Source organism: Ranitomeya variabilis, chromosome 5 (genome assembly GCF_051348905.1).
Source record: "Ranitomeya variabilis isolate aRanVar5 chromosome 5, aRanVar5.hap1, whole genome shotgun sequence".
NCBI classification, from domain to species: domain Eukaryota; kingdom Metazoa; phylum Chordata; class Amphibia; order Anura; family Dendrobatidae; genus Ranitomeya; species Ranitomeya variabilis.
The window spans coordinates 362,723,702-362,743,320 of record NC_135236.1 but is presented as its reverse complement, the minus strand read 5'-3'; the positions used below and the strand labels follow the sequence as shown (position 1 = coordinate 362,743,320).

General features: G+C 39.8%; 1 protein-coding gene across 2 annotated transcripts in view; it reads right to left on the bottom strand.

The window, feature by feature from the left end:
- PANX2 (pannexin 2) overlaps nucleotides 1-19,619 on the bottom strand; it is a 33,086-nt gene that overhangs the window by 5,078 nt on the left and 8,389 nt on the right. Inside the window, exon 3 of one of the 2 annotated variants that reach the window (XM_077264896.1) lies at nucleotides 1,016-2,464. In XM_077264896.1, coding sequence (XP_077121011.1) covers nucleotides 1,016-2,464 — 1,449 coding nt within the window. Of the gene's footprint in view, nucleotides 1-1,015; nucleotides 2,518-19,619 lie in introns of both variants that reach the window. The other variant, XM_077264897.1, reaches the window with a different exon arrangement.

The following is a 19,619-nucleotide window of genomic DNA, read 5'->3' as shown; positions in this document are numbered from 1 at the left end:
CCCCCGGAAGAAGCAAGACGCGAAACGCGCGTTGGGGCCTTCAGGACTGCACGTGCAGGTTATGTATTGCATCCATTTTTCTTACTAGTAATATGAGTTTAACATGGGGCACGGTGTGATCGCCAGCCCCTTTTGCACAGCACTGTTATGACTTTAAATTGATCTTTGGCAGAAACACTAACTGGTTTACAAAGCACTGAGCACTTTACTTTATGTCCATCTTCCTTTTGGTGTTGATCCAGGCTTATTATGGTAAGGGGTGGTAATCCCCACTAACAAGTGACATATGGTAAAAAGTCTGGATTGATTTCCAACAGTAATACAGTCTGCCCATTAAACTGACTATTTCAAGTGTTTTTGTGCAGTTTGATATGGTTGTTGTATGTAACCTTGCACCTGCGGTTATATATTGTATGTGTATTCCCCAGAGGATGGTATAAGAAGATAAATTGTTTTTATATTTATTGATAGTAGTTTTCTTAATTAACATTCAATAAAATTTGATGATTTTGGATACTTTTGACATATGCTTCCGCTAGTTTCTCTTTTTTGGGTATTTTCATGATTTTGGGAAGAGTCATTTTAATAGGCCTGATTTAATTGGTATGGGTACATTGTATATCTTGTTGCTTGCTGTGATCCTGGCAGTCCGAGTACTAGAACAGCCAGAAACGGACCAAGACATAAGATATACAGACATAATTGTCATCATTTCATCTTGTGTTGACATTAGCATTTTGCATTGTGCCTTATGTCTTGAAGCCTGGAGCCAATACACACAACCACAATGACATCTATTGAAATGCCACTATCTTACATGTTAGTTTTCAGAATTTCAGTTTCTGTGGCTCATTACTATTATCAGTGCTATCAGGATTGCTTTGTTTGTTCATATTACTTTGCATTAAGGATTCTACATGTCTCAAGATTCAATATGCTTGTATGTATTGAATGGAAATAAATGTACTGGAAGTAGCCCACAATCAATCAACATATATGGCTACACAGATCTTACCTATAGCAGAGGCAGACACATGGGCCATGACACCTTCATTTTGGCTAAAGAAACCATTCTCTTGACTTTCTGATGTTGCAATGGGAGCAGTTTCCTGTGTTTCTGGTTTGGCCTTCTTATTGCTAAGTACATAAGGATGAACATCTAAAGAGAAGTGCCGAGTATGTTTCTTTTCACTGATGATGCTTGCCATGCTGCTGGCCTCACTCTTTTGACATGAAGGCTGGGGTGAAGTTTTGGAAGCATCTAAAAGTGGAGCATTTAAGGTGTCTGTAGCAGTTTTCCTCCTCACTGGCTTGGGCTTTTCTGGCTTACTATTTTCAATCTTCATTATGGCTAATTGTTCCTTGAAGGGTTGGGGTAAAGGGTTGCTACTTGGGATCCACTTCATTTTCTTTCTAGGTCGCTTTATAACAAGCTGTTCGTTGACATCAATATCAGCAGGGTCTAGACTGGGGTCTACAGTTTGGATCCCGGAATCTCGCATGGTTGGAGTAGCGTCATAATTAGACTGTGCTAATGCTGCGAGTAGTTGACGAACCACATTGTCATACATAAGATCACTTTCATTGGTTATAAAGTCAAGACGATTTAGAGATTTTATATGGTCACGATTTTCGTTACAAAACAAGGCTAGAATGTTAATATCACAAAATTGGGATTTTTGCCATTGTTTCTTAGTCTTTATTCCAACTTTATTTAATTTGTCAAAAATAAAGTTGGACTTTCTTACAATGAAGAGGTGTATTAAATTTATAAGGATGATTAGGTTCATGAAACTAAGAAGAAAAATATCGACTGCAGCAATAATTCGCTGGAGTTGGACAGATGGCAACTTGCAATTAACTCTTATATGCAATTTTGAGTTGCTAGTTTTTAGATGGGGTTCTCCTAGCGCACATGTGAACTCATTCTGCTTTTGTGTAGCATAATAAGTACTTAAATAAGTCATTGGTATGATACTTAAAAATATAATGAGCAAATGTCTTGCTAAATATAGTTTAGCTAAAAAGTTACTCCGACCTCGTCTTTCTAGATATTTTTCAAAAAGGTTTTGTTCGGGGCTTTTTTCCTTCTCTGCATTCTCTATAATTTCACGCTTCTCTCTTTCTGTAATGCCGGGACCCTTTGTTTGAATTTGCTTCTCGATTTTGGGTGCTCTTCCCTCTGCTGCTCGGTGGTAGCAGTTGTCAATTTCTTGAAGTAGGAAGTTCAACTCTGAAGTCAATCTTGTTGAGGCAAGGAACTCCCATCCTAGGGCCGGAATATACATGATTCCAGCAAAGGCCAGTAAAGCATATGGCAGGAACTTGTGTTCAAACAATGATGGCCATTGGCTGGCATTCACACCTGGAAGTGCATCTTTAAGTTCTGTCCAGCAATATCCTCTGGCATACAGTGCTTGGTCCCGGGTGAAGTTGTGAGGTGTGTAGCAATAGATAGGTTCCTCTGTATAACAGATAGAAAAGTCACTGCTGTAGTTTTAGCCTACAAAAGAAACTCTGAAAAATAAATAAATGTATAGTGATCGAATGTGACACTGGGGAAATAGCATATGTGAGCATGTCCTGAGGCACAGAAGGGCTTTTCTCAGGAGTAAAGTATAACCATAATGCCAAATGCAGCTGAATCAGAGTGATTATACAGTGTATGTATATGTCTTTGGAGAAATTCAATCTTCTAAAATCTATAAACAAAATTAACAAAAAAAAAAGATACAGAGACATGTTGATAACAGATGTAAGGAAAAAAAAGCAATTGATATGAAGCTATAATAAGCTTATGTATCTGGAGATTCTGGCAGCATGCATAAGCAGAGTCATTAGGATAATCATTTTAACTTTGCATTACTGTGAGTAGATCTATAGTGTGATACACTATCGTGTATTGTTCACCTTGTGTTACACTGCTGAAATGTCTACAAAGGATATGGACATCTTCATTTTACTTTACATAAATGCATGTATTTTTGGATAAAAGTCATTTTTGCAGTTAAAAACTTTGCACCGTTTGCCCTCCATAGCCTCTGTGCTGACTGAGAATCCATCAGCGAGCTTCTTCTAGGGAGAGTTTATAGATCTTAACTTCCTTCTTATCAGCTCGTCTCAGTTGATTTACAACTGCAAAGTTGATCTCAACTTTAATGTGGCCATAAATCAGCTGAAAAAAGCTCAGAAATAAGTAAATAAGTGTGAAAAACATTCCCATCAGACTTAGTTCAGTAATGGAGCAGTACAGAGACTGGGTAGTGTGGGGGAGGGGCAGTTTCGAGAAGGGGAAGCATGGGGGGACAGTATAATTGTATGGTATGGAGGAGACAGTATGCCGAGTGAGGAAGAAGCACAGACTGAGCAGTATAGGAGAGACAGTATGATGGGGCAGAGAAACGAGAGGGCTGTGTGAAGGGCATGTACCAAAAGAGGGACAGTGTGGGAGTCATATTCTGTGAGGGGCAATTATTCAGGGGCACAGCATATGGCAGATATTTTTATTCACGAGCATTCTAATCACATTGTTATTGTTAAGGGAAACCTGTTGGGATGTGCTGCAGAAGACCAGAGGCAATGGAAGTCTGTAGAAATGATTTGTGGATGTAAAAATCCTCATAGCATTTGGATAAAGAAGAAAATAAAGAAAAGTTCTCTAATCAGAAAAGATGTCACCTTTAAGATGCCTGGATGTAATAGGATGTAAATGTTTATTTGTGATACTGCCTGTATCTCATTAGTACAGTGGTCCCTGCATGGTCCACAGTCTCATGATGACTGATAACAATTTCCAAAATCTCCTTAGCTTTGTTCAGGACATACGGGGATTTGTAGGTTCATGCAACAGAAGGGGAGAAAGCACATCAGTGAAACGCACGTTGGGGTGGGTGGTATTGTGGATGGTCGACTAACTACATCATGGGTAACCTCTATATTGCACCCCTCTCCATGTGGATTAACTAAATGTTACTTATATATTTATATCTATACATTCGACTACCACTTTGGCATCCCTGGTATGTAGGGTTCATATATACTTATGCAACTGGTATTCGCAGTTTGACCTTACACCACTCTACCACCCTTTCAAACTCGATTAATTTCCTCTTTTGATCCCTCCCACATGCATCAGTTTAATTTCTTGATTCATGTTTTTTTAATGTGTATTATTTTTTAATGTGTACTATTTTGCAATAAAATATACATTATATTTTAATATTATATATCTCTTTGAGTAGTGTTTTTGGATATTTTGTATCCTTTTCTAGGTTGCATATGCCAGTAACTCAGCCATTTACTAATTTGTCTATGATAGGGAGACTAAGGCCTCTTTCACACTTCCATCTTTTTTTTTTTCCGTCACAATGCGTCGTTTTGTGAAAAAAAAGGATCCAGCAAATGTTTCTGCTGGATCCGTTTATTTTCTCATAGACTTGTATTAGCAATTGCTGTCCGTTGGGCGGAGACCACGCACAGAGGAACGTTTTTTCTGCACATCGGAAAATCGCTCAGTGATGGATCCTGCGCTGCCCGTCATTGGCTATAATGGAAGCCTATGGACGCAGGATCTGTCGCTGACTGTCAAAAGCAGGAATCCAGCAACGGATGTCGTCTTTTGAAACTGAGCATGCGAGAAAGAATTTCCAGTCAGGAAAATTCTCTCTCTCTCTTTTTACTATTGATGCTGCCTATGCAGCATCAATAGTAAAAAGATATAATGTTAAAAATAATAAAAAAATAAAAAATCATGATATTCTTACTTTCCGGCGTCCTTTGCAGCCTTTTGTTGCGAAATGACCCGATGACGTAGCGGTCTTGCGAGACCGCTACGTCATCACAGGTCATTGCTCGCAAGGCATTAGTGGGAACGGGAGCTGCCAGCAGCATCGCAAGCATCGGGAAGGCTGCAGGGGACGCTGAAAGGTAAGAATATCACAATTTTTTTTTATTATTATTTTTAACCTGGGTTGTGTTGTGCATACGTTTTCGCAGAGCAAAAACACTGCGAAGATGCATACACAACGTGCACACATAGCCTCGACGGATCCGTCAGAAAACAGGGACAGTGCACCCGTCTTTTACAATCTGCACAGGATCTGTCTTTTCAACATTTTGACGGATTGTGACTGATTGTAAAAAACGGAAGTGTGAAAGAGGCCTAACATCTACATATTTAGAACCCCTACAATTATAATGATATGTTTTGTTGTTTTTTTTTCATTCTGGTCAAACTATTGGAATTTTTAATGAATCACAATGGTAAAATAGATTTTTTTACATTAAGTAAAATAAATAAGTAATTGACCTTGAAGGTGTCCATATCTTGTAACTGTTAAGTTATACAAATTTATGCATAGACGTATTAGCCTTTAAAGCAAAGGGATCGGTCTCCTCCCTATTAATGTGTACCATGGCCAAAATGTAACTAGAACAAGACACAGATGGTAGAGAATTCATTTGTCAATCTGTACATAAATGTCGCAAAGGGATATATATTTTTTTAAAAAAAATAATAGACATGCATGAGAAGTGCGCCATCTGTTCAACTAATGCAGGCTATTCAACTGGAAAATTTTGTGGGCTCTTTGGCAAAATATATATAGAGAGATATATATTTTTTTTTACAGTAACTGAAAATTGTAGCATTTTACAATTTATCAGTTATTCGTATGCGCTTACCACATTGTATTCTGTGTTATCATACACCCCTTTGTATTTTATCAATGTAGCTATTGATATCTATCGATGTTTGTAAAATAGATAAGTAAATACATATGTATTCAATTTAATAATACACTATTCAGATCATTCTTTCAAGTGTGTGTATTTAGTGCAAAGCTTTGAAGGGCATACTTGAGTATTGAAAAACGTTAGCTGAAGGCTCTACCACTCACTCCATTTATTGCAAGGCTATTGAATTATGAGTGTATTTACACAATATAACAATTTCGATCAACAGATAATACACAATGATCATATAAAACTGAGTAAAAAGAGAATCTTTATATCCTGAAACATTGATACCAAGTAAATAACAGACTAAAACCCCACTCACATAAATACGCTATTATAATAACACAGCAGTCTATACAGCTGATGTATGATTATTTTTCAGATATTAATGAACTGATGCCACTTTATACTTGAATGGTGCTTGAGATGTCTGGCAGCTGTTTACCCTTTTTCTATTTTTAAAAATCATACATAATTATTATTATTTGTATATGATCACCAGCATAAAATCTGATATGAATCTGATTATTTGCGTGTGCTGCACAGTACAGAGAGAAAGCTGTCAATCAGTGGGGTTGAGCGGGGCAAGCGCCAGATCATGAATATATGGACTTCAATACCTTAGCATGCACCTAACAATTTTGTGAAAAAAGCTTAAAGAAAAAAAGAAATGAATCCTGATTGCAAATGCAATTTTCATTTTCTAACATCTTATTTTTTAGGAACTGACCTTGAAGGTTTTAGAGAGTACAATTGTGGTTTATATAAAACATAAGAAAAGATTCTTAAAGCACCACTCCAGCAGTTTTTTTTTATTTTACTGCTGGCATGGTGTCACTAATCGAAATTCCCTTTAACTAGACTTATACTGACCAGCTGCCGTCCTCATCTTTTATCGGTGCCACTCCGGTCGGTATTCTTCAGCAGGTTGTGACTTGCCGGATCATTCCAGTATTTGCTGGTCGATCTAGAAGTCACTACTCAATGTAAAACTATCAGAGCCAGAATGAAGCTCTCAAAGACTTACGTTTAGAGTTTGTCACTTACTTTGGACTTCCGTCAGTAAGAAGTTGCGGTCGCTAGATGACGGATCGGGATTAGAGCGGCAGCGGGAATAGAACAAGACGGCAGCTGGAATGTATAATACTAGGGTCAGGGATATCACATTAGTGGCACCACTCCAGCGCTGAAATAAAAATTTATAGAGTGGTTCTTTAACTATGTGCAATAGTGATAAATAGCAATACATTCACTTAAGACCCATTTAGACTAACTGGAAAGAGCGTTTCTTAGAATACTTGTTCGCCAATTGTCATCTTGTGTAAACATGCTGGCAATTACCCAATAAATAAGGAAAACGTGCTTTCATCAGGTTATTGGTTTGTTCATGCCTTTATTAAAATAATTTTTTTTGCCATCACTTCGTCCTGTATAACATGACGTATGTTCCCGATAACTATGATTTTCTGTACACAAAGAGCAATAGTTAATGATCCTTCTGTGCACATAGAATTATGGTCGGCCTGTCTAAATGGGCCATTAATCTACAGCCAGCTTGTATGTAGCTGGAAAATCTACAATGGATCAAAGTGTACTCAACATTTTAGGAATTTTTTTAAAATTAAATATATGTGTGTGATGTTAAAAAATAATTTTTGCAATTGGGTTTCATTAACCCCTTAACTACCGCCGATACACCTTTTAACAGTGGTAGTTGAGCGTACTTGTGGTGCCCCTGAGGGTTCAGTCGCCACAGAGGTACTGATTCTCATCCAGGGGTGTGGTACTCCAACTCTCTGGTAAGGAGGGGACACTGCACAAAACCCTAACACTTGCACCCATCACTAGACCTCCCCAGACCAGGGAGGGATTAGGTAGAAGGTGTGGGTGGAGACTGAGGAGTTGTCAGGGGAGACAGGAGGGAGGAGTCAGGGAGTTGATGAAGAGAAGTGGAGCCGAGCAGATGTGTGGGTCTGAAGCTCCTGAGAGTCTGAAGAGGGAGAGAGAAAGGAAAGAAGTTCCCAGGAAGAACAAAGCAGTCCTAGGGGCACGGGAAGTGCAGAAGCCACCCGTGAGGCCCGCATCCATGCTGACCATTGCCAGGTGGAGGGACCAGGTTGCAGAAAGGGGAACCGGACCCTGATCTAGTGGAGGAACTACAAATCTCAACTAGAAACCCAGAGACTGTCGTGACTGTAAGTGTGACAGCCAATCTCGCACCTACTTTGTTGAAAAGGTTGACATAGAGGGTCAAGGGGCAGTGAAGATGTCGCCCGGCAGGACCCATTACTACCAGCTCGGGACACTGGGTGTGAAGCGCAGGGCAGGAAAGGAGGCAGCCAGTGCAGTGAGATGGCCAGGAAAGGCATATAAAAGGGGGTTCTGAACAAGTACCCTAAGTTACTGGAGAGTTTCCTGGACCGCTGACCTGGAGGACACAGCACCCCAGCTGGGGAATAACATCAGAGCTCTGAGTAAAACATGAAGACTGCATCTTGCTGTGTCCTCTAAATTCTTTCCTGCGACGCTTGCCCTGCACCACTACCACCCGTCAATAACTTTATCATACACTTCTTTAACTGCCCTGAGGACTAAGCTCTACCTGTGGGGAGCTATACCAACTCTGCTGCAACACCATCAGCCCCTTTAAGCAGCATGGGCCTCACAGATGGCATCACGAACAATTCCCCTATAAACTTTATTCCCCTTCATTTTATCATTTTCATTGGATGCTCAGGGTCACGAACTAGGTCACTGCTGCAGTGACACATCCATTTAAGAACCGACCCAGTACCGAGTATCCCCACAGCCCTGGCAGGTGCTCCATACTTATTCCTCAGCGCTGCTTTTAACAGCACTGAGAAATGAGGTTATAGCTCCCCCCAGCGTTGAAAAATCTACGGGGTCTCAGCTACTGGGAGACCTCCAGAGAACATGATTCTGGTTGTTTTTTACTGACCCCAGTGTTGCAATCACCGTTATTCACGGAATAACGGCGACCTAAAAAAAAAGAGTTGAATTTCCTATTGATATCTCTCCCCTCTGATATGATCTAGCACATAAGAGGAGAGAGAAATAGGGTCCCCTGAACCCACCCAGTACCTCCAGTGTCCCCCGGTCTCTCCGGCTGTGTCCCCCGGCCCTCGGTGTCTTGTCTTCTTGCATGCACAGTGCACCCGCTGAGATCTGCCATCCAGCACCCGGCAGCAATGGGAGATTTTTTCTATTGGTTAATTTTTATCACTGTGATAGACCCTATCACAGTGATCAAAATAAAAAAAAATAATAAATGAAACCCCCCTTTATCACCCTCTTAGTTAGGTAAAAATAATAAAATAAAAAAATGTATTTATTTCCATTTTCCATCAGGGTTAGGGTTCTCTATGATTAGGGTTAGGCTTGGGGTTAGAGCTAGGGTTAGGGTTGGGGCTAGGGTTAGGGATGGGGTTATGGCTAGGGTTAGGCTAGGGTTGAGGCTAGGTTACAGCTAGGGTTAGGGTTGGGATAGGGTTGTGTTGGGGCTAGGGTTGTGTTGGGGTTAGGGTTGTGTTGGGGTTAGGTTTGTGGTGTTGGGGTTAGGGTGGTGATGGGGTTAGGGTTGGTATTAGGGTTAGGGGTGTATTGGGGTGGAGTTAGTATTGAGGGGTTTCCACTGTTTAGGTACATCAGAGAGTCTCCAAATGCGACATGGTGACTGCCATTGATTCCAGACAATTTTGAGTTAAAAAAAGTCAAATGGTGCTCCCTCCCTTCTGAGCTCTGCCATGCACCCAAACAGTGGCTTTCCCCCACATAAGGGGTATCAGCGTACTCAGGAGAAATTGCACAACAAATTTTGTTGTCCATTTTCTCCTGATATACTTTATAAATAACTAGCTGTACTACCCGGCTTCGCCCGGGTTAATGACTGCTGTTAGCAAAATAGAATGTGTTAACAAAAATTTATTCTGCACACAAAAACCACAAAACAAATAGATAGAAATGTAATTATTAAAAGGCAAAAACTAAGCTAATAGAAGCATTTCTTAACATATATTAGCTTTGTTATACTGAGAATGTCTTTGTTGCCTATATTAACCAATCAGAGCTCAGATTAATTAACTGTAGCAAAATAGAAGCTGAGCTGTGATTGGTTGCTATTGGCAGCCTGATAAATCCCCAGCCAACAGGAAGCCCTCCCCCCTGGCAGTATATATTAGCTCACACATACACATAATAGACAGGTCATGTGACTGACAGCTGCCGTATTTCCTATATGGTACAATTGTTGCTCTTGTAGTTTGTCTGCTTATTAATCAGATTTTTATTTTTGAAGGATAATACCAGACTTCTGTGTGTTTTAGGGCGAGTTTCATGTGTCAGGTTGTGTGTGTTGAGTTGCGTGTGGCGACATGCGTGTAGCGACTTTTGTGAGATGAGTTTTGTGTGGTGACATGCGTGTAGCAACTTTTTGTGTGTCGAGTTGCATGTGACAGGTTAGTGTAGCAAGTTGTGTGCAGCAAGATTTGTGCATGGCGAGTTGTGCGCGTGGCGAGTTTTATGTGTGGTGCGTTTTGAGTATGTGCAAGTTTTGTGTGAGGCAACTTTTGCATGTGGTGCAACTTTTGTACATGTGGCAATTTTTCTGTGTGTGCAAGTTTTGCATGAGGTGAGTTTTCCATGAGGTGAGTTTTGCACGTGTGGCGAGTTTTGCGTGAGCCTAGTTTTGCATATGGCGAGTTTTGCATGTAGCGAGTTTTGCGCGTTGCGAGTTTTGAGTGGTGACTTTTATGTGGCGAGGTTGGTGTGTGTGTGGTGAAATGTGTGCTGAGGGTGGTGTATGTGTTCAAGCACGTGGTAGTGTGTGGCGCATTTTGTGTGTGTGTTCATATCCCCGTGTGTGGTGAGTATCCCATGTCGGGGCCCCACCTTAGCAACTGTACGGTATATACTCTTTGGCGCCATCGCTCTCATTCTTTAAGTCCCCATTGTTCACATCTGGCAGCTGTCAATTTTCCTCCAACACTTTTCCCTTCACTTTTTCCCCATTATGTAGATAGGGGCAAAATTGTTTGGTGAATTGGAACGCGCGGGGTTAAAATTTCACCTCACAACATAGCCTATGACGCTCTCGGGGTCCAGACGTGTGACTGTGCAAAATTTTGTGGCTGTAGCTGCGACGGTGCAGATGCCAATCCCGGACATACACACATACATACATACACACATTTAGCTTTATATATTAGATATACCTGTATGTAATCTCCTGTATATAGTATATATCTGTGTGTCATCTCCTCCTGTATATAGTATATACCTGTATGTCATCTCCTCCTATACATAGCATATACCTGTATGTCATCTCCTCCTGTATATACTATATACCTGTAGGTAATCTGTTCCTGTATATAGTATATACCTGTGTGTCATCTCCTCCTGTATATAGTATATACCTGTATGTCATCTCCTCCTGTATGTAGTATATACCTGTATGTCATCTCCTCCTGTATATAGTATATATCTGTATGTCATCTCCTCCTGTATTAGACCTCGTTCACACGTTATTTGGTCAGTATTTTTACCTCAATATTTGTAAGCTAAATTGGCAGCCTGACAAATCCCCAGCCTACAGGAAGCCCACACCCTGGCAGTATATATTAGCTCACACATGCACATAATAGACTGGTCATGTGACTGACAGCTGCCGGATTCCTATATGGTACATTTGTTGCTCTTGTAGTTTGTCTGCTTATTAATCAGATTTTTATTTTTGAAGGATAATACCAGACTTGTGTGTGTTTTAGGGCGATGTTGTGAAATTGGATTTTGGGCTCCCCCGGTGGCCACTGGTGGAATTGAACTGGTGTGCATCATCCCTTCTGTTCACCTGTTTCCATCAGGATGTGGGAGTCGCTATTTAACCTTGCTCCTCTGTCTCTTCCATGCCGGTCAACATTGTAATCAGAAGCCTTTCTGTGCATGTTCCTGCTGCTAGACAACTCCCAGCTAAGTTGGACTTTGGTCCTCGTTTGTTTTTGCATTTTGTTCCAGTTCACAGCTGTAGTTTCGTTTCTGTGTCTGGAAAGCTCTTGTGATCTGAAATTGCCACTCTGATGTTATGAGTTAATACTAGAGTCTTAAAGTAATTTCAGGATGGCGTTTTGATAGGGTTTTCAGCTGACCATGAAAGTGCCCTTTCTGTCTTCCTGCTATCTAGTAAGCGGACCTCAATTTTGCTAAACCTATTTTCATACTACGTTTGTCATTTCATCTAAAATCACCGCCAATATATGTGGGGGCCTCTGTCTGCCTATCGGGGAAATTTCTCTAGAGGTGAGCCAGGACTATATTTTCCTCTGCCAGGATTAGTTAGTCCTCCGGCCGGCGCTGGGCGTCTAGGGATAAAAAACGTAGGCAACGCTACCCGGCTACTGTTAGTTGTGCGGCAGGTTTAGTTCATGGTCAGTTTAGTTTCCATCCTTCCAAGAGCTAGTACTTATGTTTGCTGGGCTATGTTCTCTTGCCATTGAGAACCATAACAGGGCGAGTTTCGTGTGTCAAGTTGTGTGTGTTGAGTTGCGTGTGGCGACATGCATGTAGCGACTTTTGTGAGATGAGTTTTGTGTGGCGACATGCGTGTAGCAACTTTTTGTGTGTCGAGTTGCATGTGACAGGTTAGTGTAGCAAGTTGTGTGCAGCAAGTTTTGCGCATGGCGAGTTTTGCGCGTGGCGAGTTTTATGTGTGGTGCCTTTTGAGTATGTGCAAGTTTTGTGTGAGGCAACTTTTGCATGTGTTGCAACTTTTGTGCATGTGGCAATTTTTCCGCGTGTGCAAGTTTTGCGTGTGGCGAGTTTTCCATGTGGCGAGTTTTGCACGTGTGGCGAGTTTTGCATGTGGAGAGTTTTGCGCGTGGCGAGTTTTGAGCGGCGACTTTTGTGTTTCGACTTTTATGTGGCGAGGTTGGTGTATGTGTGGTGAAATGTGCGCTGACGGTGGTATATGTGTTCGAGCACGTGGTAGTGTGTGGCGCATTTTCTGTGTGTGTGTTCATATCCCCATGGTGGTGTGGTGATTATCCCATGTCGGGGCCCCACCTTAGCAACTGTACAGTATATACTCTTTGGCGCCATCGCTGTCATTCTTTAAGTCCCCCTTGTTCACATCTGGCAGCTGTTAACTTGCCTCCAACACTTTTCCTTTCATTTTTTCCCCATTATGTAGATAGGGGCAAAATTGTTTGGTGAATTGGAAAGCGCGGGGTTAAAATTTCACCTCACAACATAGCTTTGACGCTCTCGGGGTCCAGACGTGTGACTGTGCAAAATTTTGTGCCTGTAGCTGCGACGGTTCAGATGCCAATCCCGGACATACATACATACATACATACACACATTCAGCTTTATATATTAGATATACTTAATAAACTTCTTGAATGCGGTTTTGTGCACCTTGAGGGGTGAAGTTTTTAGAATGGTGTCACTTTTAGGTATTTTTTATTATATCAACCCCCCAAACTCACTTCAAATGTGAGGTGGTGGTCCCTAAAAAAATTATTTTGTCAATTTGGTTGGAAAAATGAGAAATCACTGGTCAACTTTTAACCTTTATAACATCCTAACAAAAAAAAATAATATTTCCAAAATTGTGCTGATGTAAAGTAGACATGTGGAAAATGTTATTTATTAATTATTTTGTGCAATATGACTCTGATTTAAGGGCACAAATATTAATTAAAGGTTTGAAAATTGCTACATTTTCAAAATTTTTGCCAAATTTCCGTTTTTTTCATAAATAAACGCAAGTCATATAGAAGAAAATTTACCACTAACATGAAGTCCAATATGTCATGAAAAAACAGTCTCAGAATCAGTGGGATCCGTTGAAGAGTTCCAGAGCTGTAACCTCAAAGTGACAGTGGTCAGAATTGTAAAAATTGGGTCGGTCATTAAGTACAAAATTGGCTCTCTCACTAAGGGGTTAAAACTTTTGCACTGATTGGCTTTTACAGGCTTTTGTTTCCCAAACACTCAACTTAGAAGTCATCTGTGGTCATAAATAAGAAGAGAAGAGCTGAAAGAAATTACAAACTCTCGTTCCAGAATGAGCTCACTGATGAATTCTCAGATAACCCATTCTGTAGCCAGCAATAGGTACTGAGGTTTTAGAAGGGAAACTGCAAAATTTTAACTGAAACCCAATTACAAAAATAATGATTTTTAGCCAAAAGTACATGAATTTTAGTAGCAAAAAAATGACCCCAAAGGTGGACAACTTCTTTAATCTATAAAATTACTCTAAGAGGTCCCAAAGTAAATCGAGCAGTAGTACACATGCGTGACTAATCACGCTATTCACCAATTCCATAGAGAGTGAATAGAGAGGTGATAAGTCACACATCTCATAGTCGGTCGGGGGCTCAGCTGGCAGACCTCAACAATATGGTTAGGTGATAAATGCTGGTAAGATAATTTATTAAGTTACCGTCACTTGCAGTGGCAGGGCTGGTCTCTGCTCACCTTGTTTACCATACAATGTGAACTGACAGTGCACTCTTTTGCTGGCTGAACACTTCTCATCAGATGTGTTGAGATAGTGCACTGTCACTGTGCATGAAAAAGAATATTGTACAGTGACAAGATCCTATTGATACAGGAAAATATATATCTTTGTACCGGGTTAGCCAGTAGATAGAAAAATATAAAAACTTGAGAATCCTCAGTGGTTGATACCTTTTAATGGCTAACTGAAAAGATGGCAACAAATTGCAAGCTTTCGAGAATACTCAGGTCTCTTCATCAGGCATAGAATAACACAAAATCTGAAGAGTCACATTTTTATGCACAAGAGAACACAGGAATAATGCAATAGATAAGACAAGTGATGTGAAGCAGAACTATCAATGTGGGACAGGGAGAAACAGTTGTGGCCCTAAATATTGGAACAGTTCATAGATAAGAAGTGTGAAAGATTTATTGTCCTGTGATTGATGTCTGGTCCATGATTGTGATGCCCCCAAAAGGTCTGAGGAGCACATTCCTTATTTAATATAGAAAGTCATAAATCCATGCGACACATTCATTCCTACACTGAGCGTGCCAAAGGTTGTCATATAAGGAATTTCATGAGCATACGTTGGAATTGACAATCAGCGCATGCTCAGTAGAGCTTGGAGTAGCCCAGCCCCTGAATCGGATGTCACTGATGATACTGCTTTTCAGGGTGGGGGCACAGGCTGCGGCAGTGACCACAGCCTCTGCTCCCTGATGTCTTGCTTGAGTTTCGCAGCATGGACTGGAGATTCTCAAATGAAGAGTCATCAAAATGGAAATAGGTAAAAAAAATAAAATAACGCAGTTAGATAGCGTAGTGAGGAGACAATAAGGACTTTTTAATTAAAGTATATTAGAAAAGAGATTTGATTATTACATTAAATTGACAGACATTTAGAATTAAAATAAATGTTAGTTTCAGACCACCCTCTTAAGGCACAGAGTTTCTAACTATACCTGTCTTATCAGTAACAAACTACATGACCACTAAAGTTGTGTATTCAATCTTGATACCAACTAAATGTTTGTTCAGTTGGGGATTGTTCTAAATCAATATTTCTAGCTTAAATCTGTATAAAGCGAAATAAAGGTCAGACCCATGAAGCCCCAATAAATAATTACAAAAGGCATATTTTACATCTAACATAAATGTGATACATAGAATATTTTAGGCTAAGTTCACACGTTGCAGAATTGCCGCGGAAATTTCCGTGGCAATTCTGCGCCTCCTGCCGCGGGTATATCGCATGCAGAATTAGCATGCATATACCCGCAGAAAACTAGCTTGCAGAATGCTAGAGTTTTCCAAGCGATCTGTAGCATCGCTTGGAAAACTGATTGACAGGTTGGTCACACTTGTCAAACATAGTGTTTGACAAGTGTGACCAACTTTTTACTATAGATGCAGCCTATGCAGCATCAATAGTAAAAGATCGAATGTTTAAAAATAATAAAAAAAATAAAAAACATGGTTATACTCACCTGCAGACCTCAGCGGCGTCCGTTCCTATAGCTGGAGTGCAGTGAAGGGCCTGCGATGACGTCACTGTCTTGTGATTGGTCGCGTGAGTCACATGAGCGGTTAATTCTTTATTTTTTACCAATTATATGGTGCCCAGTGCGTGGAGGAGAGTCTCCTCTCCTCCACCCTGGGTACCAACCGCACATGATCTGCTTGCTTCCCGCATGGTGTGCACAGCCCCGTGCGGGAAGTAAGCAGATCAATGCACTCCTATGTGTGCAGAATCGCCACGATTCCGCAATTTTAATGAACATGCTGCGTTTTTTTCTGGAATGCGATTCCGCTCAGGAAAAAAATGCAGCATGTGCACAAAAAATGCGGATTGCATTCTGTTACATAGGATGCTTAATGTTAAGCGTTTTTTTCGCGGTTTTATAGCGTTTTTATAGCGAAAAAACGCGAAAAAAACGCGAAAAATATGCTACGTGTGCACACACCCTTAATGTTTAGTTTAGTTTTTTGTTTTAGAAGTATAGCTAATTTTATTAATCCACCTTTAAGAAATGTTTGTTTATCTGCAATAGCCGAAGAAGGTTTACATGGGGATGCCTTGTACACTAGCTGCATATGACCTTGAGGATGACATTCACTGTTTAATGCCTCTCTCAGATAACACTCCCAGATAACGCAGTACTACTTGGCACAGTGCTATCTACCTTTCTTGAATTCTGCAGAATCAAATAGCTGATTTAAAATGAAAATTCAAAATAATATAATAATGTCTGTCAGAAGCAGCTAAATTCTGAAGCAGGCTAAATATGTATTATTAGTGTTTTTCTGTATGTCCTATGTAAGCAGGATTGCCATATTGTGCAGACTTTGATGCACATAACCATATTTAGAGATCAGAGAATAAGAAAATATATGTAATAATTAAAACTTCTCTGGGATTTATACTTGGTAGTCTTGTGATTTATTTACCTCCTCAGACCCCACTATTATGTCTTAATGTTTATTTTCGGGAGGATTCATGTCATGTGCACAGAGCACTTGGCTCCCTTTCTGCATTTCACTGATTATACAGATCACTCTGATAAAGCAAATAGAATTATGAGACCACGAGCTGTGATCAGACAGATTTCTTAATAGCCACCCACACAGCTTGCTTTTTTGCCTGGCACTGATCATGCAGTTTTCAATGTGATCTGCCAGTGCACTTCAAAATTATTAAATAAGTGATTAGGTGTATGGTATTAATCATATCCCCTCACTGTTGTCTATAATGGTCAATTTACATCATTTATTTGGCTCATAGAAGAGTGCAGAATTACTAAATGCAGGTCGATCCTGGTTCTTTAAAGCCCCATTTCCACAGGTCAACAAAAACTATATGGAAGAAGAACAACCATTAATGAGATTGTTCTATCCCAATACAGCATCATTTTATGTGCAGTACATCCCAAGGATAATTTATGTTGACATAAAAGTCATCATTATTACCAGATTAACGACCGCTTGGCTCATTCATTAGGTGATTGGTGGCATGTTTACACGGGCAATAATCAGTAACAAGCATTAACCCTGTGAGCTTTAAAAACACAGATTTTTTAGTTCAGAAACATGTCATATAAAAAATAAGTCTATCATGTATGCTTTTATCATGTTTTGTATTTAAAAGAAACTGCATCAAAACCACACTATATAAAACCTGCAAATATTGTAACTTGGACGATTTGTAAGGAGAAGGGTAAAATAGCCCATATAAAATTAGAGCACCCATGGCCGGAGGGAAATATATATCACATTAAGGTCCATGTACAAATAAAAACAAATTCTAACATTGATCATTTTGTACCCATCCACTGGACCATAGGAATAGCTACCAGGGAAACAGGCATTAGGTAGAAAGACCAATCTTAATAATGATACTAGAAGGGACAGTGAGTGATGTATTACAGATACCTGAGAGATATAGCAAAGAATTACAACAAAATGGGAAAGGATTGGAGTCAAAGAAAACTCTATTCTTTAACTTCTTGGTGCCAGCTGCCATATACAGTATTTATCATGGGCAATATCATATGGCTTCTATCATAAGAAGGCCCATGGTAAATTGAGACTAACATTCAGAAAAGAAAAGCACTAGACACATGTTCTCGTATAGCCATAGCATAAACTTCACATTGTTTCAACATACACCCTTAGTACACTTATACTAATATAAGTAAATGCAAAAACAGCAATTCAGCGGACATCTTTTTCCAGCACTGCTCCAGATGATTGACAGGTGTCGCCCAAGGTAAGAGACCTGTCAATCACTAGCTGCAGCACTTGGGAAAAAGGTCTTCAAATAATTCTTTTTGTGACACACCGAAGCAAAAGAGAAATATACAGTATACCTGGCTGCAAGGCTGATTCATGATGCCATGGCTTGAGCAGGACGAACTCGCTGATAATTTCCCTTTAATGTAACAGTCTGCCCTGTGATATCCATCTTGTGCCTTTGTTTAAACAGTTCAATACCAAGCCATTTACTCCAGTTCCCCACATTTTCAGATTTTTTTCTTACATGCAGTATAAAGAGCTGTCAAAAATTTTCTCATTTGGATATTCAAATAATTTTTGCATCTTTTTTTCATAATACTTGCAGTGTCATTTTTATGTTATTTTCATATTCTCTTTCTTTATATTTTTGACGATTTTGGGTGATTTTAGTGGGGAAATAAAGTAAAGTAAATAATACCTGTCTGTGTTTCACATCTATTTTTATAATCAAAAAAGGACCACTGAAGTACATTTTAAAGTTTTCCTTTAACTAGAAATTTCTATTTATCAGACACGGGTTTATTTTGATGAGGCAAGATTGGCAGTGCCTTTTTAGTTATTCATTTTTTTTTACATTTTTTTAATATATACTTTGGGGGGCATTTCACCATTCTTACCCAATTTTCCATGCAAATATAGCTGGTATATTAGCCTCAGTTACAGGAGAAATTTGTGTTCTAAACTGCACAACAGAGCTTACTGGATCTCCTAGGTCCCAGATAACTCCTGCTCCCTCTATACACCTAGCGTTCACATGACCAACTTTCTGATATCAAACAAAGAAACTATAGGAGAGAAGAAGCGCACATAGGGTCTTATCCAACAATTTCAGATTCTGTTATTCAGAAAACTGCTCACTTGGTGCCCCTTTTACAGGGCATATAAATGTCAGCTGCCACAGATCCATGGGTCAAAGATTGACCATGTCAGGAACCATACAAAGGATTTTTGTGGATATTGTCCGCTCTGCTGAACAAATGGAAATCTGGACGTATTGATGAAAAGGAATGGTGGTTTAATTCAACGCGTTTCTAAGTCTATATATGACTTCTTCCTCAGGAATTACCACATATCATATCATATGTGTGTGGTATTTCTTGAGGAAGAAGTCATATATAGACTTCAAAATGCATTGAATAAAAACACAATTCCTTTTCATCAATATGTCAAGATTTCCATTTGTACAGCAGCGCAGACAATATCCACAAAAATCCAACTTTCTGATATGTCAGCACTTCCTATATGCCATGTACACAATGGATGTTTAGCGCTGTGTATACAGTGATCAGGAATACTGAGACAGAAATAAACCATCTCTGCCTTCTTTGTGGGGAATCCGGCTGTGTCTGACAGACGGCTCCCCTCTTCTGCAGCTGCATGATTGGATGCAGCTTCTCTACTTTTAAGAGATCACTGTAGAGAAGAACACATAGTACCTGGACATTTATCTTATGGAAGGTTCCAAATTAGCTAAAGGGAATCTGTCACAAAGTTCTATGTCCCAAACCATTTATATGACCGTGCAGCTCTTTAAAAAATAAGTAAGTTGATCACTTTATGACTCCAA